The 25,050-nt window shown below is 46.2% G+C and overlaps 2 protein-coding genes across 12 annotated transcripts; both read left to right on the forward strand.

Annotated features, from left to right (window-relative positions):
* The first annotated feature begins 777 nt into the window (after positions 1-777).
* LOC119400962 (uncharacterized) lies at positions 778-4,102 on the forward strand. 2 transcript variants are annotated; one of them, XM_037667841.2, is made up of 2 exons: positions 778-1,225; positions 3,863-4,102. In XM_037667841.2, exons 1-2 carry the CDS (start codon positions 868-870, stop codon positions 4,003-4,005), a joined length of 501 nt encoding a protein of 166 aa, XP_037523769.1. In that variant the 5' UTR covers positions 778-867; the 3' UTR covers positions 4,006-4,102. The 2 variants fall into 2 exon arrangements, with proteins under 2 accessions (XP_037523769.1, XP_037523768.1); XM_037667840.2 differs by having other exon boundaries at positions 802-1,288.
* A 2,968-nt stretch (positions 4,103-7,070) lies between these two features.
* LOC119400965 (collagen alpha-2(IV) chain-like) lies at positions 7,071-23,677 on the forward strand. 10 transcript variants are annotated; one of them, XM_049418046.1, is made up of 4 exons: positions 7,071-7,521; positions 10,987-11,183; positions 11,231-11,278; positions 23,467-23,677. In XM_049418046.1, exons 1-4 carry the CDS (start codon positions 7,101-7,103, stop codon positions 23,602-23,604), a joined length of 804 nt encoding a protein of 267 aa, XP_049274003.1. In that variant the 5' UTR covers positions 7,071-7,100; the 3' UTR covers positions 23,605-23,677. The 10 variants fall into 10 exon arrangements, with proteins under 10 accessions (XP_049274003.1, XP_049274005.1, XP_049274004.1 ...); XM_049418048.1 differs by having other exon boundaries at positions 11,231-11,254; XM_049418047.1 differs by lacking the exon at positions 11,231-11,278 and having other exon boundaries at positions 10,987-11,207.
* Positions 23,678-25,050: the final 1,373 nt, after the last annotated feature.

A 25,050-nucleotide genomic window follows, 5' to 3' on the forward strand; every position in this document is an offset into this window, starting at 1 on the left:
GTGCTCTAGCCAAGTATGTTAACGCCGAAAAAAGTTGAGTTATTGGTGTACCGTCGAAGGTGTTCATTAAAACAAGACTGTTTTGTGAAGCGGGACTTATTGTATTTATGACAAGCAGATCGTGCGCAAGCGTATACAGACAGCACGAGACACACGGAAGTATGCGGCGCATCGCGCACACGCCGAGCCTATAAAAAAAAAAAAAAAAACTCCACACACGTTACTCAACACATAGAACAAAAACAATGAACGTTACTCGTGTGTTACTCGCATCAATCCTAGGTACAAGTAATTGCACGCGACTGGCCGAGATCGGTAGCACTGGATAGTCCGGTCTGAGGCTGCCGAGTGACCGCGAAAGGGCAGCCGCTCTCCGCAGCACGGAATCACGATTGAACTCGGCGTGCGCATGCGCGCGCGCGCAAGTCACGTGGTTGAGGAGAAAAGGAGAAAAGTTTCTCCCTTGGCGCTTGCCGCAAGAGGGCGCGACGAGTAAATCGTCCGCAAAGGAGAAAGTCGCGGCTCCGAAGGAGGAACGGAGCCCGTTGCTCCATTCTCGCTCCCTTTTTTTTAGAGTGTATTTTTAGCGCGCACTCAAAGTTGCGCTCGCTAATTGATTTAGCTCTTTGCACTAATGCAATTTAACCACGCAGCGCTATCACTCGTTGCTCTTTACGCTGCTCGCATCAGGACAAAAAATACATGCTCACACGACATCTTCCCAGCAAGAGGAGGTGCGTGAGATGAGACATGATATCAGAACAATGAAAATTGGCGCTGCTTTTGTTCGTGTTCACTGCGCTCGAAGATGTATATAAGAGTGTCTACCTGTTAGCCAGGACTATGTTGCCTTGAGGAGCATAAACGATGGCCAGCGTTTCGAGTTTCCGTATTATTCTCGTTGTAGCCGCATGCGCTATTGTCTTGTCCGTGATGCTAGACGATAGCACGTTTGGAGCCAGTGCAGAACCTGCACCTCTAGCTAGACCTAGGCCTAGACCTCGACCTCGACCTCGACCAAGACCTGGATCCAGTCCTGCTCACATGCCACCCAAGAAAACTAAGCCTGTACCATCTAAAGCTCCTGCTTCCCCTGCTTCCCCTGCATCTCCAGAATCGGCTGGATATCCTGCGATTCCTGGTACTTCTGGATTGACTGCGACTCCTGGTGCCCCTGCAACACCCGACGCTCCTGCAAGTCCAGGAGGTCCTTCATCTTTTGGAGGTCCTGTATCTCCTGCACAGGCAGGATTTTCGGGATATCCACAATCTTTTGGTGTTTCTTCAGGTATTGATCCTTGTATAACGCAATTTTTCTTCTTACTTCACCACGAAATTATAGAGCATGCTTATTGCAGCCATTTGAAAAGCAAGAATGAGCATAAAAGTGTAGGAGTTCGAATATTTACTAATGTATTTCCCAACAACATTATGCGCCCCCTTTCCATAGAATTAGCAAAGTTATTACTATCACCTACATCGAGCTTGTTAATCGGGTATTTTTATGTGGAAATGAGGGTACAGGCGCACATGCTCCTGAAAAGCGTTCGGGATTTTTCTTGTAAGGAAAGCTTTTTGTTATTCGAGAAATATGACGCTGCGACATTCACGGTGCAATCGATACTTGATCATCCTAGATTCTTATCTTTGGCCGGAAACCACATATCAGGGGGAAATAATGAGCACGATCGCGTGCCAGCTGTCAAATTCGATGCTTGGCGCCTACTTTATCGCACGCGGTGGGTGCGCAAGTATTCGCGCGTGTTGCGACTCCCATATTGTCTGGCTATACTCAATGCTGCAACCGGGCCCGTAGCCAGGAATATTTTCCGGGGGAGTGGGGGGGAGGGCAACTTGCTGAAAGCCTTGACTATGTGGGAAAAACGCCTATTTTCATTATTTATTTTCGGAAAAACACCATGTATCATAAAAATTTCGGGGGGGGGGGGGCCCGCCCCCTCCCCTGGCTACGGGCCTGGCTACAACCCTGATGTAGGACACAATGCCATGGTATTCACCACTCTTACAGCTTGGCGTTGTCAGGACCCTCCAGAACACGCCGACGAACTCTAGTTACTATGGGCGTCCACGCACGCCAGGCGTGTTCATGTTCTTTGTGACGTAGCTGACGGTGGTGCCCACAGGCAAGTGCCGATGGCGCATCACACCATCATTTGGGGTCAGACACAGCCGGCAAGTTCGATAGGCTCAGATCACGTGCGAACCGCCTCTATATACGAAAGGCGTCGGTTCCCATTGTAACGCTTGCTCACGCAACGCTTATCCTTTTTACAGTAGAGCTGTGAAAGCTGAGCTTGCACCTTCCTCATCCGTGTCGTACGCAGCAGCTGTCTATAGGCAGCCTAGGTGATATGTGCCAAGCCGCTATTGTATAGTATTGCATAGCCATGTATAGTATTGTATAGAAAGGTGGCGGGAAAATGAAGTAAGGGTGAGGAGCACTGACGTGAGGGCAAGGAGGATGGAAAGAAGGAGGGGAGAGGGTATAGCATTACCTTGTGTCGTATAGTATTGCAAGAGGTGGGAAAGGAAAGTAAGGTTGAGGAGGAGTGCTGTGAGGGTAAGGAGATGGGAGAGGAGGACAAGGGAAATACGGAGGAGAGAGGGTAAAATATTGCATAGTCACGTATATTATAGTGTAGCAAGGGCTAGGAAATAAGTGACAGAGAAGAGCGGTGTCAGGGTGAGGAGGTGGGAGGGCATAGCACAGCATAGCGGAGACAGGTGGAGAAGGGAGAAGAGTAAAGGGTTAGCGACATGTCGGGGGCGAAGCGGAGAGGAGGAGGTGAGGGGGAAGGGGAGCGGCGGCGAAAGTGGTAGGGCGGAGTCGTGCGTGGGAGAAGGCAATGTGCAGCCGCGCTGAGCTCAGCTGGTGTGATTTAGTGATGACGTGATCAACCTTCGCGACGTTATGTCAGTGAAGCTGGCCGCTCAGCTGCGCTGCACATTTAAATTTACGACGTTAAGCTAGTGAAAGCCACGCATATTTGCGTTTTTTTCCCGTTCACACGTACTTAGTGCAAGATGACTGAGGCAAATTATTTATTGGTATAGGCGAACAATGAATTTCTTGTGTTTATAAAACTTCGGTTCTCTGATATAATTATTGCAATCATAATAGCAAACCTTGAACCTATTCGACATCAGAGTATCTGCGATACACTTGATCAAGCACCGAGCATGCTGAACTTGGAAGGGCGGTCTTTTTGACTTTCATATTCTTAATGACAGGATGACAGTGGATCTTATAATTACATTACAATTGCAAAGTTCAAGACAGGTAGATTATCAATTCGCTGGTGCAACTCGTGCCTCTGATACGTTTTCTGACGGCGTACCATCGCCATGTATAAATATGTGACTGCTGTTTCAGACGGCATGTTTGTGGAATAATGACTACTAAAATTCACCTTGATTAAGAGGCCTAACTTATGTTGCTAGATTTAGGCACACCTGTCTCTATAGCAAGGTTGAATAATTTCCTATCGCCGCTCTACCTGTTTCGATCTCTTATAACCGCTCGTCTTCGAAGCCGTCACCATTCGTAGACGCTTTGAAAAGTACGTTCTGCCGTTCACACAAGTGGCATGTTGATTTATATATCGAAAGAATATTAAACACTGTTTCAATGTAGTAGGCAGTGTGTGCGATTTACATTTTTTGTCGCCGTTGAGCATGCAAAAGAATGTAGATGACTTGATTTTGGCTGTATCTATGCCAGCTGATACGCATGTTAAGAAGGAGAAATGCAATCGGCCCAGTAATGTGCAATGTTTTTTTAAACGTTTTCGCAATCTTTCCCAAAGTGAAACGAAAACACTAACGGTTTATAAATGAACAGGTTCCGGAGTTCAAGCCGCCCAAAGTTTTGGCACCGCCATTGGTACCGTTTCTACAGCTGCTGGCCAAGGTGGCTCTCAACATACTGAATATTCTCAACACCAGGACGTACCAGGAGAAGAAGACACGGCTGACCAAGCATGACAAAAGCGCCTTGCCACTACTATGCAATCTGGACATGAGAAGTTTGGAATAACTATTCCTTGAGTATGATACATGTGATCAAATAAATAAAATCTACTCTGTGTCATTAACAATTTTGCAATGTTCTGGTTTCGTAACGGAAGCCCACAGTGTAAACGCAAGTGTATGGATGACAATTACTGGTTTTGTGCTACTGCAGAGGAAATGCGTACATACTCTACGTTACGGCACTCCTGGAACACTTCCTGAACATTGTCAGAAAACGCTACCGACGCTCAATATGACAAGGCTGTTCTCAATATGACAGCGAAATGATATTGCAGCAGGCAATCTAACACCTGCCATGGTAGTTTGGTAGTTGGTGGTTATGGGGCTCGACTGCTCAACCAATGGTCGCCGGATGGAATCCCGGCCTCAGGCGGCCGTATTTCTACGGACGCGAAATGCTAGAGGCCCGTTGTATATATATTTACCTGCACGCGAAAAAACACAAGATGGTCAACACTTCCGGAGTCCTCCACTACGGCATCCCTCATAATAACATCGTGGTTTTGTGACGTAATATCCGAATAGTTATGATTAGCACAGAATCTCCTATTTCGTGTCGTGTACTGACGGAAGCTGCCGTTTGCTGTTCGTCTTGTCGACACAGCTGCAGTAAGCAGTAAGCATAACACAGCCGTCAATAATATCTGAGGTCGCATGTCGTGTCATCTGAGGGTCGCATGCCGTGGCCGTCCAACTTGTTTCCACTGTTCCGGAGCCACGAAAAACTTAACCGTGGCGATGCAATGTGATCAAAGAAAACAGAATTTGACTGAGCTGTCAGCGCTCGCCTACTGAAAAGCAAGCATGGATGACCTTAGTGCTACCATTGTTTCATTACATAAGCCTAGACGGCGCCTGCGTGCAAGTCCGCGTGCTTCGTCGTCTTCTCGCGACACGCCGTTATGGACCCCACAGCTCTAGCGAAACCGTTGTTATCACATCGGGCTCGGAATCCCCCCCCCCTCCCCCCCATGCCGGATCAGGAGACGACAGGAGTGGTCAGTGACAGCCACACGTGCCCCTTAATTCGAGCTGCCTGCTTACACTAACTATTTTTAACAAGAATGCAGGCACACATTCCTTTATTGACATCGGCGTGCAGTGCCTCCAGAACGGATCGTCATTCGAAGCTCCGCGAAAAGCTTCTTCGCGCCGCTAACGTCCCTACCATGGCGACGTACGTGATCGCTACACTTACCATCGACCTCGCGTTATGTCATAGGTTGCGCCGGATATTGGCACACGCGCTTATATTTCTAGGTTTATGTAAGTGTCCCGTTACACGTCTGCCCAGTGCCTTCAGCAGGTTGCACCGGAATGTCTCAGAACATTCCCATGTATTTTGGAATCTTCCTATCAGACTGCGCACACAACGGAAACAGGAGAGTTTCTTCTGGAACTAACGCAGCCACCAACGATAACGCTGGAGTCGTCGATGAAACATTATAAATGCCAACCCGCCTTACCGCTGATCAGATTACCACCGACCGACGTCCGTTGCTTGCCGCTTCTGCCGCTCTGTGATTGTTGGTTTCTTTTACTAGGCAAAAGTTCAGTTAATAAAGCGTTTTCATCTATACCGCCTGCGTTTCGCTTTCTTCACCCCGCCGTTCATCCGCCAACTTGCAGTGAAGCAATCTGCTCAGCGGACTTGTATGAAAACACTCATTTTATATTCTTCTACATGCGCCCTTATATAGTACCTCCTTTCTCCTCGCATCTATGTTTTTCATCTGAGATTAAACCGTTTCATAGCATGTGGCGTTCCATGAGCGCGCTCGTCTATTGAGATTAGGCCTGTAACGTGCCCTACGTATTACGCGTGGTTTCAACTATCACGCACGGTAACCAAGGGGTATTAAAAAACAATTTGGTCCATTGGTCACCTTGCTTCTTTTACGATTATTTGCCTATAAGCAGTACATAGCGTTCGGGGATACATGGCCTTGTTCGCCTAGATCTGTCCCATGATACATGCGTGAAGATTTTAGCCTATAGCTGCACATACAAACTCCTCTGTGCGCTGTCTATGCTGCACTAAGGGAAGTGACTTCTACCTCGTTCGAAGTATATTTCCTTTACCTTTCGAATTGAGCTATATAGTAACATACCAATCATTGCTAGGACATTTTCTACAACTGGCTCATATTTCGCAATTATTATGTCGCCGCAAAAAAGAATCATAATATAATTTATTTCTCTGTAAAAAATCAGACCTCTTACAAGCATATGGAATGAGGATGAACTGACAAGACAGAGACCAGAACATTGCCGGAGAGAAGAAACTGAATCATGTGCGCGTCGCGCAGGCCAGATTTAGCGAATCCGTTTAGCGTCAGTCTGCACTGCGCTAACCGTAATTTGGTATTTAAGAGGCGCAGGTACGGTATAAAACGGCAAAAAGTGCCTATTCCAGAGCAATATGCTTGCTTTGCTGAAATTCCAGTATTTTGCGGACCAGCCGCACTAATAAGGCGCGAAATGGTCTTGCAGAAGGTGCATTGTTACAGAGATGAAATCAACCAGGTTAAACCATACATGGATCACATTGCATGGATCAGTGCCTACACGCAACACATTTCTGAACAGTGTTTTACACGTGGAGCACTCTTCCTGTCACGAATCTGCTGCGAGCAGAATGCACCAGGCAAGTATAATGTCATTGGAATGACGTGTAAAATTGATTAGCTGTCTGTAACGGAAATGTCAGTGTTTCAACTCAGCCTATCTGATGATGTTGCACAGTTATGCATGACTTTATTATTTATTGTGCGCTCTTCAGATGACATTCGTTAACAATATTAGTTTTTTGTAGCAATATAGCAGGACGATCAAACAAACTCGCTTGTTGCCTTTTACGCTCATCGAAATAGGAAAGAAATATAGTCGCACGTCATCTTCACCGCGGAAATAGGAACGTTAGGAGCAAGATCAATATTAGAACAATGAAACTTGTCGTTGTTCATGTTCATGTGCAACCTCCACAGTTGTGTATATAAGAGTGTCACGTCATTAGCGAGACAAGCAGCCTTTGACGCTCATTAACGATGGTGAATGTTTCGAGATTCCGAATAATACTCGTTGTGGCCGCATGTGCCATTGTTTTGTCCATGATGCTCGACGAAAAGACGTTTGGGGCCAAGGCCGAATATGCTGGTACCGTGGGGCGTAGACCTCCACCTCGAACTAGACCTAGACCTCAACCATTTGTTAATAAGAAGCTGCCTAAGAACGCGAAGACTACATCTACAAAACCTACTGCCCCTTCATCAGATGGATCGTCTGGATCTCCTGAAGATCCTGTACCCCCTGGAGCTACAGGAGCCGCCGGAGATCCTGCACCTCCTGCAGCACCCGTAGCTCCTCTGTCTCCTGTAACGCCTGGATTGGCTGGAATGGCTGGAATGGCTGCGTTGGCTGGAATGTCTGGAATGTCTGGATCGGCCGGATTGCTTGGAGGTCTTGGAGGTTCGTATATGAATCCTTTATGATGAATTTTTTGTCCGTAATTCTAATAACAACATGTTTAGCGCAGCCATTGACAATGCATGTAGGAGCTTAGAGGTGCAGCTAGAAGCTAAAATATTTAACAGATCTATGTATCCCCGGACAGGACTAGGCAAAAAAAGCCATGTATCTCCGAACCGGGCTTTGTTCACATGCGATTTCCAAAACTGCGGCCTATAAAGTACATCTAGCTTGCTAAACAATATCTTTATCGGGAATTTAGGACAGGCTATCATTGCCTCTTGATCTTAGAAATCTTAAGAAATCTATCGTGGTTCCTTCACTCTTGAGGAAAACCTTTGTCGCTCATGACACTTTACGCTGATACTCTTACCACAAATAACTAGCGCAGCAAATTTCATGTACACAAGAAGGAACACAACCTACAAGAACTAGTGCTACTACCGATTGTTTTCTTCAGTCATGCCCCTCCGAACTATGTAGACTGAAACACATAGCCCGCCACGGCCGCTTTTCTCGTGGGAGGGTGATAAACAAGAAATGTTAACTAGTGAAACAAGGCCGCTGAGTTGGTCAGTTTGTTACTTGACAAGCAAGAAACTTTTTGTGTTGATTAAAATATGGGCTGCATGAAATAATTATTGGGACTAATAAGTATCAACATCCTGCCCTTTCGGCGTCACAGAATCTGTGATATGCCTGTGCCCGATCTCATGCCACGCGGATTTAGGAAAATCCGTCATTTAGACTTGCATGTTTTTCATGACAGGATGGAAGGGCAGCTGCTAATTACATACAAAATGTAAAGATACGACGAGACGTTATTAGAGCGCAGCACTTAGGCACCCATTCCTGCGTTGAGCGGCGTCGCTGTCACCGTAGCCATCGGTGGCGTAACCGATAGAAATGAAAAAGTAACCGATAGACATGAAAAAAAATGAGAAAAAATTTCCTAGAATTTATGTAATTTGAACCCGGGCCCTCTGCGTGGCACTCGAGTATTCTACCACGAGCCACGCTGGCGCTTGAAACTCTTTTGCAAAAAGAGACCCAATACAGGTGTCATATCGGGCAAGGAATCGCGTTAACATACGTAATGTAGCGTGGCAGGAGAGTAAAATAACAACGAGTCATCACAAAAAGGTAATTGCGAAACGAGTGAGTCGTTGGATGCTTCCCACCCACTGGACAGTGCTCAGCCATAATTTTCATCGTGATCAGCTACATGTAGCATCAATAACGTGCGCCTTACTGATGCGTAGCAGATACTACGTTTATCCACAGAAAGACGAATAATGGAGTAGTGGGTGCTTAGCTACTTCACAAAAATTATGATTTATGGCTATTCAATACCTTGCGAAAAGCCAAAACTTCAAACACAGTTGGCTTTGCCCCGACACGAAGCTGCGTTCAGAATTTCCCATTATGCAGTATCGCGATCTCGGTAGAATCTTTTCAAACCTCACAAATAGACTAGGACGCCTGCCCTTAGTTTAAAGTTTGTCACACCTCTCGAAAATGCGCACATGCAATAATACGTTGAGTAGCCAATGAGAAAAACAATGTCAGCTATCACATCTGTTTCCACTTGTTAGGAAAATTTTATGTTGAACTTATATTTTCATCTTCCATGCTAGCAATAGGATATAAACGGATCTAATCCAACCGCTTATCTGTGTTGACACAGAAAATCATCGAAGTAGCTAAAATTTATTGTTTACTTTTTAAATGCGTGAGCGTGCGATTCACTGCCTTTCCACTGCTAGCAAATGCATTGCATTTCTTTCTCGTGCTCTGCGACGAACATGACATAAATACTGTCATACAATATTTCAGGTTGAAACCATCTATGATTTTCTAATGTTTTCATAATCACTTGAAGTACTACAAGAAACATTAGTTGATAGTAAGAGTTTCGCGCGTCTTGGTATCTTGGGCGTGTGACTGCGTTGTTCTTAGGATTCGATGTTTCTTATCCACTCGAGCAAAGAATTACACAGTAAAACTTATAATGTTTAGACAGATACATCTAGAAAGTGGTGATTTATTCCTAACCAAGAAGACTGCAAAAAATTTGTACACATAATCGACATATATAAGTGCACACTACACCTTTTTGTGCAAATATATGACTTCTTGCGAGGTTAAGAGTAAGCTAAGCGCTCCTCATTACGTTATCATAGTTCGTTTTGCTTATTTTTCAGTGCGCGTGTTAATGAAGCGAAGATTATTGACGATTAATATAAATATGTCCTTTTTCCTGCGCCTCATCATCATTATCAGCCTGTCTACGCCCACTGCAGGGCAAAGGCCTCTCCCATGTTGCGCCAATCAACCCGGTCATGTGCTTTCTGCTGCCACGTTATACCTACAAACTTCTTAATCTCATCTACTCACCTAATTTTCTGTCTCCCCCTCGCGCGTTTGCCATCTCTTGGAATCCAGCCAGTTAACCTTAATGACCACCGGTTATGCTGCCGACATGCGGCGTGCCCCGCCCATGTCCATTTCTTCTTCTTCTTGATTTCAACTATGACATCCTTAACCCCCGTTTGTTCCCTGACCCGCTCTGCTCTCTTCCTGTCTCTTAAGGTTACACCTATCATTTTCCTACGCCTATTAAATACTGAATGCCAGAAATATACGCTTACAATTTTCGAATGCTTTAAAATGAAGCTGCAGTGGCATGTCACATAATTTTTTACAACTACGTGAACACTTCAAAGTATTCTTAACCAAAAAAATCACACCATCTCCCACTAAAGGACACCATGAGGCGATGCGAAGCAGCGTTTCGGCATGTCAAGCCCGCGTTCCCGAGGGGGAGTGGAGAGGGGGAGGGGAGTGAGCGGGAGGGGAGAGGGGAAGAGTAGAGAGTAAGTGGAGAGGGTGAGAGGGAGAGTGGAGAGGAGGCGTGTGGAGAGGGGTCGCGCATGCGCAGCACTGGTGGTCACGCCGCACACCACCGGTTTGGACTCCGCCGTAAGATGCTTCGCATCTAATAAACACAGAATATGGCTCATATTAATTGGACAACATGCGGTATGCGCACTATAATGTAACAATAATAATATCTGGGGTTTAACGTCCCAAAACCACGATATGATTATGAGAGACGCCGTAGTGGAGGGCTCCGGAAATTTCGACAACCTGGGGTTCTTTAACGTGCACCTAAATCTAAGTACACGGGGCCTCGAACATTTTCGCCTCCATCGAAAATGCAGCCGCCGCGGCCGGGATTCGATCCCGCGACCTTCGGGTCAGCAGTCGAGTGCCATAACCACTAGACCACCGTGGCGGGGCCGCACTATAATGTAGGTGACGACTTTGGCTATCTGTATGCTAGTTGACATACAAGTCAACCTGAAGAAATATAAGTGTCAAAGTATTGCACGATGCTTCTTTTATTCTTTTCCATTGTTTCTTAAAGTGAAAACAGAGCACTAATGACTGCTAAACGAACAGGTTCCGCAGTTCCTGTCATGCCAAGTGTGGGCACCGCCATCGGTACTATTCAATCGGCTGCTAGCCGCGGCGCCCTCCCTCAGCATCAATCTTCATATGCTGAGAATCCTCAAAATGACAAAGCGGTACAGCCAGATGTACAGCAAGAGGTACAGCAAGTGGTACAGCAACAGGTGCAGGAAGCGGCACAGCCACAGGTACAGCAAGATGCACAGCCACAGGTACAGCAAGAGGCACAGCACAGGTACAGCAAGAGGGACAGCCACAGGTACAGCAAGAGGCACAGCAAGAGGTGCAGCAACGGGTACAGCAAGATGGAGGCACAGTCAGCGCAGCATCATCACAGACAGATTCTTGAAGTTTTGCGCTACGACGATAAAAATGCAAAATAAAACCTCCCCGCCTTCTTTGTGACACATGTATACTCTGTCTTTGCTCAAATAAATAAAGAAATATTTCGTCTATGTCGTTACCAATGTGGCAGAGGTCGCTCTCTTCAGGAAGAGCCTACGGCAGGAGCATTATATTGCATGAAGGTGCTGTGTTCTGTGTCTAAGCTGACAAAGTGTTCCCGCGCGAATCTTGCTTTGCTTTTTATTACGGCGAAAAGCATTATACAGTCTCATTAGTCGAGACGAGTTTAAGGTTAAGCGAGGCATTGTGATAAATCGCGAGAAAGGCGTCGGCGCCAACACATACTGCAATAAAGTAAGTGACAAAAGTCGTCCAAAAATCGCGTGATAATCAAGTAAATGGCCGTGTGCAGTCGGCAACCGAAAGTCACATCACCTCAATCTAACACGACGCCATCAATGATGTCACAAATCTCCAAAATTTCTCGTCTTTATCGGAGTCACAGCATGACGTCACATGAAGACATTCTTGCACGAAATCGTCACTTGGTTGAAGGCGGGCCGATTACGAAGGTAGTGCAAAACCACATGTGGTACAAAAATTGCCTCAGATCTCGGAGGCAACGCAAAACTATTTTAGGTGCTGCAGGCTTTCATGAGAACGAAAGGTAAGGAGAAAAAGAAGACGTTTTTTGCCTTCCAGTCGCCTTTTCTTTTCTTTTTGTGTTTTTCTAGCCTTGAATATTAGTGTGAGTTTTTCCTTACATATCCTTATTATAAACATATTTGAAATGTAAAACAATTTTATCTCAAAAATAAGGTGCCGCCCGTTTCATGGCCGATCCCCCACAGTGGGTTGCGCCAGGTTGACACGGTCCAACCAACCAACCAACCAGTCGCCTTAAGCAAATGAGCAAAGGACCGTGTGTGACATTCGCTTTCAAGTCGTCTTAGGGGAGTCTATAAGGCACCCTGTGAGTTTTTTGCGATAGCAAATGTATGAACACGCCAGGTACACTTTTGTCACCGTCGCCGTGAGGTACCGTATAAAGCCCAAATCAATCATATCTCCCGGTGCTTCATATATTCTATGTACGAGTGAAAGAATTCGAAGGCAGCCGATGATCGGGGCTGAAACGAAAACGAAACGTGCCGGCCGTCCTTCGTTGCGCGATATACAAAGAGAGGGGGGGGGGTGTACCGGAGGGTGGCCAGCGGCGCATCGGCGGTAACTTTCTTGAACTATGTTCCTGCGACAGGACAGACAGACACACAGACAGACAGGCAACGAACTTTATTGGATCCTGAGGAGTTACTGACAGGACCCCCTAAAGGGAGGCCCTTGTAACCGCTGGCCGCGCCCACGTAGAGGACAGAACGCCGTGACGCTCCGCCCTTTCCTGGGCCCTCTGGATAGCCTGGGCTTGCTTTCGGAGTGCCGTGCTTCTGATGGCCTCCTCCCATTCGGCTTCGCTGTAGAGAAGGGTTTCAGGCAACGCGGGACATCGCTAGAGCATGTGAGCCATGGAACAAAAGGTTTCACTGCAGTCTGGGCAACCAGGGTCAACGTCCGAGTACATCTTACTGAAGATGCCCCGCGACGGGAAAGACCTCGTCTGCAACATTCTCAGAGTAGCTGACTGAGCTCTGCTGAGCTTCGGGTGAGGAAGAGGATAGACGCTCCTGCCAAGTTGGTAATGCTTTGTGACTTCATTAAATGTCAGAAGTGGATCGTTCTGCTGAGTCCCTTCCTGCCCCTCCGGAGCCTCCAGACCGTCGCGGCGCGTGAGTTCTCGCGCACGATCGTGCGCCAGCTCGTTGAGGTTTGGGAAGCCCTCGAGAACGTTCTTCCCCATGTGTGCGGGGAACCAAGTGATATACACCATTTCCCGCTAAAGGGGACCATGAGGCGATGCGAAGCTGGAGCACTTGCACGATCGCGTTCCCTTGGCGTTCTTTGGGCATGCTACCGTGGAACGCGAAGAGGAACGCTACGCGCGTCTTGTCTTACCTCTAGCCTGGCCGTTAATTCCCACAGGGCGAGCGGGGACCGCGGTCGGCAGGCGTGCGAGAGGGGGGCAGCGTAGGAGAGGAGAGTGAGGGGGAGCGGACGCGCATGCGCTGCTGCTCATCGCGGAGTTGCGCAGGAGAGAATTTCGGCATATCTAGCCCGCGTTTCAGAGCAAGAGTGGAAAGGGTGAGGGCAGAGGTGAAGTGGAGAGGGGGATGGAAGAGGGAAGTGGAGGGGGGAAAGGGGAGGGGAGAGAGGAAGAGGGCAGGGAAAGTGGAGAGGGGGAATGGGAAGGGGAGAAGGGGAAATGGGAAGTGGAGAGGGGGAGGGGAGAGGGTGAGTGGAGAGGGTATGCGCATGCGCAGTAAGGGTGGTCACGCCGCACACCACCACCACCATCGGATTGAACTCCGCCATAAGATACTTCGCATCTAAAAATGAGAGCCGGGACAAGCCCTCTTCTCTAGAATGGAGGCCGCCTCTCGAGCGAGGTTACCCGATTCGAAAGCCCTGATTACCTCCCTCGAGTCGGTGTAAATGTAGGAACGCTCTGGGTCAGACGAAGCCAGCGCTACCGCGATTTGCTCCGCTATACCCGGGGTGGCCACCCTTACCGAGGCGGAGGAGCGAAACTCCCCCCGCCCGTCTATAACAACGCGAACATTCTCCTGTTTCCGTACTGCGCTGCATCGGAAGTTCTTTTTTTATTGCGAAGCATTTCTTAGCGAACCCAATATGCAGCGTGTTTCTATCTACATATCCACCTACCTTTCTAGCCGCCTACGTCTAGGTGTTCTCGTCATTGCCTCATTACCTTCACTTAAAGGAGTTTGGATGCGAGCTCGTTGGCACGGATCCATCATAAAAACACAGCGCTTTTTATGATGGATGATGTTTAAATTAGCGCTGTGTTTTTGTGATGGCTCCTTAAGTTAGTGTATACCAAAACTAGCATGTGACGATAAGAGGATTTGACTAACATGACTGCCCGGTCATGACAAGAATGACCTGAAAAAATCTTGTTGCGTGCGTCCTCAAATCCTTTCCTCCAGACACGTGTGGCATACACCCATTAACCACGGGCCGCGGTTCACGGGTATGCCCCACAAGTATTTGCCAGTTTATATCTACCTAGGAACAGCGAGAACATACATTGGTGCTTTAAATGAGAGAGCGTTAAGGATCCCGGCAGGAATCGAACCTAATGCACTCTTCGTGGCAGTCAGGTATTCTACCATAGAGGTCTAAAGTTATTTTGGAAAAAGACCATATGCGGGCGTAATGTCGGTACAGCGTCAGCTGTGGATGGAGTGTTTGCTATCTAGTAGGGAAGGAAGGAAACAGAGGAGAAGGCAGGTAGATTAACCAGAAAAATTTCCCGTTGGCTACCCTACACTGGGGGATCGGGGAAGGGGAATACACAGATAAAAAAGCCAGCAGATCCCACGCATTGTGGGAATCGATGTAATGCGAAGCAGCCAGCAAAGAGCTGCATACATCGTCTTGTATGTCATTGAGGAAATGCGTGTCATGGTTTTCATGTTAACTCCTAATATTTATGTTCGTCACACAGTAACGTCGCGCAATAGCAACTTCGGGGTAGATCAAGCTAGCGAAACGGCCGCCAGCGCACCATGAGCGTGGCACGTAAGTCATGCTGCACATGACATGCGTGTCACGATTTCATGTTAACTCGTGTCATTTTATGTTTGTCACACAGTCACGTCGCAAGATACCATTTTGGTGTATCAAGCTAGCGAAACGGCCGCCAGCGCACCATGAGCGTGGCAAGTAAGTCATGCTGTACATGACATGCGTGCCATGATTTTCATGTTAACTCGTGTTATTTATGTTCGTTACACAGTCACGTCACGAGATACCAGTTTTGGTGTATATAAAGCTAGCGAAACGGCCGCCAGCGCATCATGAGCGTGGCCGTAAGTCATGATGTACATGACATGCGTGTCATGATTTTCATGTTAACTCGTGTCATTTATGTTTGTGACACAGTCACGTCGCAAGATACCAATTTTGGTGTATATCAAGCTAGCGAAACGGCCGCCAGCGCACCATGCGCGTGGCACGTAAATCATGCTGTACATGACATGCATGTCATGATTTTCATGTTATGACGTGTCATTTATGTTTGTCATACAGTCATGTTACGCCATACCAATTTTGGTGTACATTCCCTTAACCAAGTGACCAGGAGAGCACAAAGTCGTAGGCGGCTAGATAGATAGATAGATAGATATAGATCGATAGATAGATAGATAGATAGATAGATAGATAGATAGATAGATAGATAGATAGATAGATAGATAGATAGATAGATAGATAGATAGATAGATAGATAGATAGATACGCTCAAAGTCGCAGAAGTTCGCTAAGAAATGCTTCGCATTTAAAATAGAGAGGTGGGAAGGGAAGGAGAGAAAAAAAAAGGAAGAAGGGAGGCAGATAACGCACTGCAGCGTGCGGGATTGAACCACAATTCAGAGGCGTTCGCAGAAGCCCGTCGTCCTGAAAAAGCCCAAGAATGCTTCAAAGCTGTGTGCACATAGCAATGTTCAACGTTTACGACAAAGGTCAACGCGCGCAACCAATGCAGCCGGGAGCGACCCTAAACATGCACACAGCGAACGCCGTGGCCTCACTTGTATGCTAGTGGCCATTACCCAGGCCATCGGGAGGTACGGCGTGCAGATCGCAGAGGCCACGTTACTCCTGGGACCTAGCATATTTCTGACGTCGGTGGCGCTGATAAGCATGCCAAAACACATCTCGCATACGACTAATCTATATGAGTGAAACGCATGAGGGTACGTTAAACTAAAAGTGTTGTAGCACGCTTCGTTTGCAGCGTACGCAACATATTGTGCACAGCGTACGAAACTTCTGCGTACGCCTAACTAAAAGTGTGACACAACCTGGTGTTTTAGAGCGCAGCTCTTAGGCGCCCGTTCCTGCGTTGAGAGATATCGCTGTTGTTTGCTGGCGTCAGCGTAATCGATCGAGCGAACGAGAACAAAAAAGAGTGAACGCGGAGTCTGTTGATATCACGAGCCACTTGCCTCTAACCTCGCTTTCTTCCTCAGTCACGCGCGCTGCCCCTCGGTCGGAGCTCGTGCGCATGCAGGGCTGGCACTTGTACTGCGCCTGGCTTCGCTTGTCGTAACGTGGCTGTCGGCGTTTCGCTTGGTTCGTGACGTCTGCAATGCACAGAGTGGTGTGCGTGGTACTCGAGCGCTGTCGGCGTTTCGCTTTGTTCGTGAAGCCTGCAATGTACAGAATGGCTCTCGTAGCGCTCGAGCGCTGGAAGTTTCTGTAGCAATGTGTAACGAATGCTACATTGCTACAACTGCGCATAGCCAAAACTTCAAACACAGTTGGCTTTGCCCAAACACGAAGCTGCGGTCAGAATTTGCATTAGGCAGTAACGTAATCGTGGGTGAATGTTTCGACGTCGCAACAACACGCCGACGAACGCTGTTTCTTGAGCGCGTTGTCACACGCCCGGAATGTTTATATATCTCTCTGATGAAACTCACGGCAGTGCGGATAGGTGCCGCACTATACTAGATTTTGTGGGTCAGGCATAGTTGGCAAACCTGGTGACCTCGCGTCGCTTACATGCCCTATTTATTTAAGAGACAGCGCTCCGCCTTGAAGCACAGACTCAAGGTCTGAGCTTTGTCTCCTTTTTTGTCCGAATACATGTACTAGGTGTGCTTATGACTGACGGAAACCACTAGCCGCTCAAGGCGACCGACGAGTTCGTTGTATTTCTTGAAGGTTTGGTCACTCAAAATAATATTTATTAATCATAAGCAACCTTGCCACATTTCTGCGTCAGAGCCTATGTGATTAACGTGCCTCCGACTATTTACCATGCGGCTTTTGGAAAGATGGTCTTTCTGACTTTTATGTTGGTGATAACAATATTAGGAGAGCAGCTTACATAGTATGTGCCAAACTTACAAAAAGGTGTTCTTACGTATTATAAATAGACATAGAAACATGCCCTTAGTTTGAAGTTTATGCTAGACAAGCCGAATACGCATATACAATAAAAGTTGACCCTGACTACACATAAAAATCAACGCAAAATCACCATATGCTTTGTGGTTTGTTAGCAAGATATAATGTAGTACATTGTGTTATGATGGTCCACGTTAACACAAGCACAAAAACAGGCCTAATCTGGAAAAGGCACCTACAATTACGTGGAAAATAATCAAGGCAATGAGAATGGCTCGATGAGGTTTAATTATGGCAGCGTGCTTTCGATTGTGCTATAGGAATATGAATGTAGCCTATTTTTATGTGCTCATGTTATGGGCATGTGATGTGGTTTAGTAATACAATATTTCAGGTCTGTTTTTCGTAGATGCAACGAATTTCTTATAATCTACTCTACTTTTGCTCGTCTTCGAAGCCCCCACCATTTGTAGACGCCTTTAAAAATATGTAGACGTTTTTAAAAATAAATCAATATGCACAAGTGGCATATTGATTTATATATCGATATCATAATTCAACACTGTTTCAATGTAGTAAGCAGTGTTTGTGATTGACATTCTTTGTCATCGCTGAGCACGCAAAACAATGTAGGTGACTTGACTTTGACAATCTCTATGCCAGCTGATATGCAAGTAAAGCCCAATCAAGCACATTGTTAAACCCTACCTATAAAAAGTTGGAGCTTCAACAAATACTTTAACCGCACGGCTACTCACCAAATCATAATGCGGCACGGAATTATTGTCCCTCAATCATTGCCATCCCTCATCCGAACCATTAAAGAACACCGCCTTTACACCTTGAAAAGATGGTTGACCAGCGAAGCCGAAAAGGGTAGCCCGGTGCTTTTCACTTGATTTATCACGGATCCACTCCACTCTGTGAAAGTGGATTATCAGCGAAGCCCTGTAGCGAAAGGCCCAGAGGTGACCTTGAATTTTACTGAAAGGTACATAAAGGCACAGCGTAATCATGAAAGGTCCAAAAAGATACAGCAAGGTACATAAATATTGGCAAAGCTTGCACAAAGCCGCGCATGGCTTGAAACAGCGAAACTCGATGATTCTAAAGACTAATTTATTATGCTTCTAGGTTGTTTCGAGGCCTTTGGTGGGTGATGCAGGTTATTTCAAGGTTGCTTGTAGGTCGTTGCTAGGTATTACTTTGGTGATGCTGGGTAGTTTCTACGTTGATTCTCAGCGCAGAGCGGTTAGACTTAAACCAAACGCAGTCACATACACGACACCGATGTCCAAGCTGCAGAGACAGAACCTCGCGCTTAAACCAAGCGTTCGCACCAGGGGCGTAGCCAAGGGGGGGGGGGGGGGGTGGAGGGGTTCAAACCCCCCCTGAAATTTTTCAGTTTTGCTTGCGTATATAGGCACGCACACATACAAACGCACGCACGAACATACATAAAGTATGGTTGAACCCCCCCCCAAAAAAAAGAATTTCTGGCTACGCCCCTAATTCGCACGTCTCAAAGATCTACGGGCCCCTTGTCGTTGGCGTAGGCCTTCCATCGCTTCAGGGTCTTCTCGCAACCGCTAGGTGATGCAGGTTGTTTCTAGATTGCTTCTAGGTCGTCGCTAGGCTTTAGCTAAGTATTGCTATGTAGTTTCTACGTTGATTCTCTGCGCAGAGAGGTTCGAGTTGAAACCCCAGACAGTCGCATGCACGACACGGATGTCCAAACTGCAGACAGAACTTCGCGCTGAAAGCAAGCATTCGCACGTCTCAAATATACGGCCACGTCGTCATTGTCGTAGGCCTTCCATCGCTTAGAGGCCGCCGTCGTTTCGCAGCCATTCGCTGGGCTAACTGTTGCCTTCTTGATTTTTAGTGGACCAGTGGTGAGTTTTGTGGCACGTACCCGTTCATGAGGATGATAGTTGTTTGGCATGCCGCATGCGCGTTTCGTTTTGTGCACGATTTTGAGAATCCATTTGAACAGAATGCGTATTTTTGCCGCATTCACCGTTTTGCGACACTTCAGTAGACCAGAGGTGAGTAGGGTTTGCCCACTTCTGTAGAGTATACGTTTCTCCGCGCGAAAAATGATTAGTTTTAGTGGAGCAGTGGTGCTAGTCGGCGATGACTAACACTCCCAGGTTTAAATGCACATATATACCCCATAAAGTTGACGGGAGGATGACCGCCGCCGTAACTCAGTGATAGAGCATCGGACGCGTTATTCGAAGTTCACAGCTTCGGTCGCTGCCGGCGGTAAGTTATCTTTCCGTCCACGTTACTTTATTCGCATTTATATCCTAATTATTACGATTTACATCCCCTATACTTTCCTTGGCATTGTTGTCTGTTAATTCTCTGACAAGAAATTTTTCTACAGCGGGCACATATGTCGCAAAATTTATGTCGCGGAGTAGGAAAAAAAACCATAATATAATTTACTTCTCCGTATAAAATCACACGTTTTACCAGCATATGAAACGAGGATGAACTGACAAAACAGAGACCGAACATTGCCAGAGAGAAACAAACTGAATCATGTGCGCGTCGCGCAGCCAGGTTTAGAGAATCGGTTTAGCGCCGGTCTGCCCTGTGCTGACTGGTTTTGATATTCAACAAGTACAGGTATGTATACACAGCAAAAAGTGCCTATCCCAGAGCAGTAATGCCTGCTTTGCTGAAATTCCAGTATTTTGCATACCAGTCATTGTAAGGATGCGCGAAATGGCCGTGCACAAGGTGCATTGTTACAGAGTTGAATTCAACTAGGTTAAGCATACATGGAGCGCATTGCATGGACGTCGTGCCTACGCGCAACACAATCTGAACAATTACTCGACACGTAGAGCAATCTTTCCGTCACAAACCTTCTGCGAGTAGAATGCACCAGGCAAGTATAATGTAACTAGAATGACGTGTAAAAATTGATTGCATGTAAGTAACGCAGACATCACGGTTCCTACTCACCCTCTTTGACGAAGTTGGATAGTTATGTGCGAGTTTAGTATTTATTGCGCGCTACACAGATGACATTCGTTAACGATCTTAGTTGTAAGCAGTAATATAGCAGGAATTTAAAACACATTCGCCTGTTGCCTTTTACGCTCATCGAATAAGGAAGAAAATATAGTTGCATAGGAGCGTGTGGAGCGAGATCAATTTTTAGAACAATGTAACAATATTCCTGTTGACGTGCCACCTCCTCCTATATGTATATAAGGGCGTCACGTTATTTGACAGAACCAGCAGCCTCTGACAATCATTAACGATGGTGAAGGCTTCGAGTTTCGGTATCATTTTCGTTGCGGCCGCATGTGCCGTTGTTTTGTCCATTATACTCGACGAAAATACGTTTGGAGCGAAGGCCGAACCTGTTCCTGCCGTGGTACATAGACCTAGACCTCGACCTGCACCTAGACCGAAACCGGCCGCTAAAAAGAAACTATCTAAGAGTACCAAGACTACGTCTTCAAAACCTACTGCTGCCCCTTCAACAGACAGATCGTCTGGAACTCCAGAAGATCCTGTAACTCCTGGAGCTACAGGAGCTCCCGGATCGCCTGCATCTTCCGTACCACTTGTAGGCCCTGTAGCTCCTCTCTCTGCTGTAACTCCTGGAATGACTGGAATTAATGGAATGCCTGGAATGCCTGGAATGTATGGAATGGCTGGAATGGCTGGAATGCCTGGAATGATGGGAATGGCCGGAATGCCAGGATCGGCTGGATTTCTTGGATCTCTTGCAGGTTCGTATACGAATCCTGGTATAATGCATTTTTTGTTCATAATTAAAATAATAGCATGTTTAGCGCAGCCACCGACAATGCATGAAGGGGCATACAGGTGCAGCTAGAGGCTAACATCTTTCACAGCCGTATCTCCGGACAGGACTAGGCCAACAAAGCTCTGTATCTCCGAACAAGGCTATGTTCACATGCGATCGAAATTGCTGCCTCTCAAGTACTGCTGCGGCCATGTCTATGTAGAGCGCGCGTTTTTCTCTGCGGGGCGACCCCTTGAGGCAGTTTCGGGCTCTGATGTGGTCAGCCTGACTACTAGGCCACGCATGCTCCCTGCTACATCAAGTCAGAGCCCGAAACTGCCTGAAGGTGTCACCCTGCAGAGCAGAAAACCGGCTGCTCGCGCGCTCTACACAGACGTAGCCGTGGATGTACATCTAGCTTGCTAAACATATGTTTCAGCGGGAACTTAGGACAGGATATTGTGGCTTCTTGATCGTAGGAAATCTCTTAAAAGCTATCGTGGTTTCTTCATCCTCGAGAAAAGTTTTGTCGCTCACGATACCTTACAGTTATACTCTTACAGTAAGTACTTAGCGTGAGAAATTTCACATACACTCGAAAGAAACCTAAAATACAGGGACTAGCGGTACTACCAATCGCGTTTTCCGTTGACGCCCCTCCGAAATATGTAGACTGAAGCACATAGCCCGCCACGCCCACTTTTTCTCGTGTTAAGGTGATAAACAACAAATGTTAACAAATCAACAATGCGTTGCTCACTTGTTTATTTGGAAACCAACTAACTTTTCTCGTTGTTTGAAATGTGGGTGTCATAAAATAGATATTAAGAGTAATATTTATCAACCTTCTGCCCTTTCGACGTCATATATTCTGTGATATGCGTGCGGCCGAGCTCATGCCTCGCGGAATTCGGAAAGGCGGTCATTTCGACTTTCATGTTTTTCATGACAGGATCGCAGAGGAGCTGCTAATCACATACAAAATGCAAAGCTTGCGACGAGACGTTATTTTTAAACATCACAAATAAACGTGGACGCGTGCCCTTTGTTTAATGTTTATGCCACACGTCTCAAAAATGCTCTCATACAATAATACGCTGACTAGCCAACAATAAAAAAGACAACGTAAGCTATCATATACGCGTTTGGACTTGTTAGCAAAATTTTATGTGGTGTATTAGATTTCTATCTTCCATGCTAGCAATAGGATATAAACGGATATAATCTGAACGCTTATGCCAGTTAACATACAAAAATAATTGAGGCAGCGGAATGTTTTGTTTACGTCTTAATTGCGTCAGCGTGCGGTTCACTACCTACCCACTGCCAGCAATGAATTCTCCACTGTCAGCAAATGAATTAAATTTTTTTCTCGTGCTCTGCGACGCGCATGATATAAGTACTGTCACACAATAATGAAAGTTGAATCGTCTATGATTTGCCAATGTTTTCATAATCTTCTGCATTTCTACAAGAAACCTTACTTGATAGTAAGTTTCGTGTATATTGCTGTTTTGGTTGTGTGGACTATGTGGTTGTTAAGATTAGACGTTCATCATCCACTCGTCCAAATAATTACTTTAGGAAACTTATCATGTTTAGATAAATACATCATGAACGTGGTGATTTCTTCATAACCAAGAAGCCTGAATCAAATGTGCCCACATAATTGACATATAAAAGTGCATCCTTACATCTGCTTCTACTAATATATATCTCCTTACAGGCTAAGAGTAACCTAAGCCCTCCTTCATTAACGTTATTACAGTTCAATTTGCTTATTTTCAGCGTACATGTTTATAGCACCTAATATTCATATTACCCTTCTCCAACGCCTATTAAATATTAAATGTCAGAAATATTCACTTACAACTTTTAGATGCTTTAAAATGAAGCTGTTAACTGTTGCACAATTTTTTACAACCGCATGCATACTTCAATAAATTCTTATGGAAGAAACATTTAATATGGCTCACATTTATTGGACGTTATGTGGTATGCGCCATACATCTAATGTAAGTGGGGACTTTGGCGATCTCTATGCGAGGTGACCTAAAAAACCAACGGGAACAAATGAAAGCTACCCAGTATTGTACAACGCTTGTTTTATTTTTTCACATTGTTCCTATAGTGAAAACAAGGCACTAATGGCTGTTATATTAACAGGTTCCGCAGCTCCTGTCTTGAATAGCTTGGGCTCCGCCATTGGTACTATTCAATCGGTGGCTAGCCGCTCCCGCCCTCAGTATCAACCTGCATATCCCACTTATCCTCAAAATAACCAAGCGGTACAGCCAGATGTACAGCAAGAGGCACAGCAAGTGGCACAACAACAGGCACCGCAAGCGGCACAGCCACAGGTACAACAAGAGACACAGCCACAGGTACAGCAAGAGGCACAGCCACAGGTACAGCAAGAGGCACAGCCACAGGTACAGCAAGAGGCACAGCCACAGGTGCAGCAAGATGGAGGCACAGGCAGCGCAGCATCATCATAGACAGCTTGTCAAAGTCGTGTGCTACGAGTATAAAAAATGCAAAATAAAACCCGCACTCCTTCTTTGTGATACATGTACTTTGTCTTTGCTCAAAGAAATAAAAGATTGTCTCTCGTCTATGTCGTTACCAATGATGCAGAGGTCTGCTCTCTTAAGGAGAGCCTACGGTGCAAGCGTTATAAATGCATGAATGAGCCGTGCTCCGTCTCAGCGGACAAAGTGCTAACGCGCGAATTTGTTTGCTTTTTATTAAGGTAACACTTTTATAAATCCACATTAGTCAACGCGCTTTTGAGATTTCGCGAGACCTGATGATAAATTGCGAGAACGGCGTCCACGTCAACACGAATATTGCAAAAAAAAGTAAGTGATAAAAGCCGGTCAGAAGTCGCGCGATATCCAAGTAAATTGCTGTGCGCAGTCGGCATACCAAAAGTCACGTCACCTCAATCTAATATGACACCATCAATGACGTTACAAATATCCAGAATTCACCTACGTCATCGTGATGTCTTTATCGAGTCACAGCATGACGTCACATGAAGACTTCGTCTCACGAAATCGTCGCTTGGTCGAAGGCGGGCTAATCACGGAGGCTGTGTAAAACAATGTGAGGCGCGCAAATTGCCTCAGATCCCGTAAGCAGGGCAAAACCACGTTAGGTGCAGCAGGCTTTCATGGGGAATGAAAAAAATTGAAGAAGGAAAGGGAAATGGCTTTCGCCTTTTAGCCGTCTTAGGCGAATGCGTAAAGTTCCGTGTGACATTCGCTTTCAAGTTCTCTTAGGAGAATGTAGAACGCACCCTTTGAGCTTTTTGCGATAGCAAATGTATGAACACGCCAAGTGCAGTTTTGTCGTCGCCGTCGTCGTGAGGTACCGTATAAAGACTAAACTGATAACATCGTCCCGTGCGGTATATTCTCTATGTGCGAGTGAAAGAGTGCGAAGGTAGGCAACAATCGTGGTTCAAACGAAAACGACACGTACCGGCCGTCCTTCGTTGTGCAATAGGTTCAGAGGAGATGTCCAGGAGGGTGGACTATGCCGCTTCGGCAGGAATTATCTTGAACTATGTGGCCCCGAAGTTTTCTTGTACTTTGATGCTGATAAATTTGATGTTGCTACACTTATGGTTAACCTCGCAGGTGTTGTCGGTAACTACTCCAAATTAGCATCTCTTTTCATGTGGCATGTTTATTCGTGTTTCGTTTATAAGTCAATTTTTTGCAAAAGTGAAGCATTCTCGACACTTTCATGGGAACCATCCGCAGAGGCTCCGGTAAGGCAATCTCTTCAGCGAAACGCTCATTTTATATTGCTGCACCTGAGCCCTTTATAGTGCATCATTTCTCCTCCTATTCCTCGTGTTTTTGATGCGACATTAACCAGTTAAACAAAATCTGATGTTCTTCTATGAGTACTTCCGTCCATTGAAGAACGCGCTG

This window comes from Rhipicephalus sanguineus, chromosome 7 (genome assembly GCF_013339695.2).
Source record: "Rhipicephalus sanguineus isolate Rsan-2018 chromosome 7, BIME_Rsan_1.4, whole genome shotgun sequence".
Lineage (NCBI taxonomy): Eukaryota > Metazoa > Arthropoda > Arachnida > Ixodida > Ixodidae > Rhipicephalus > Rhipicephalus sanguineus.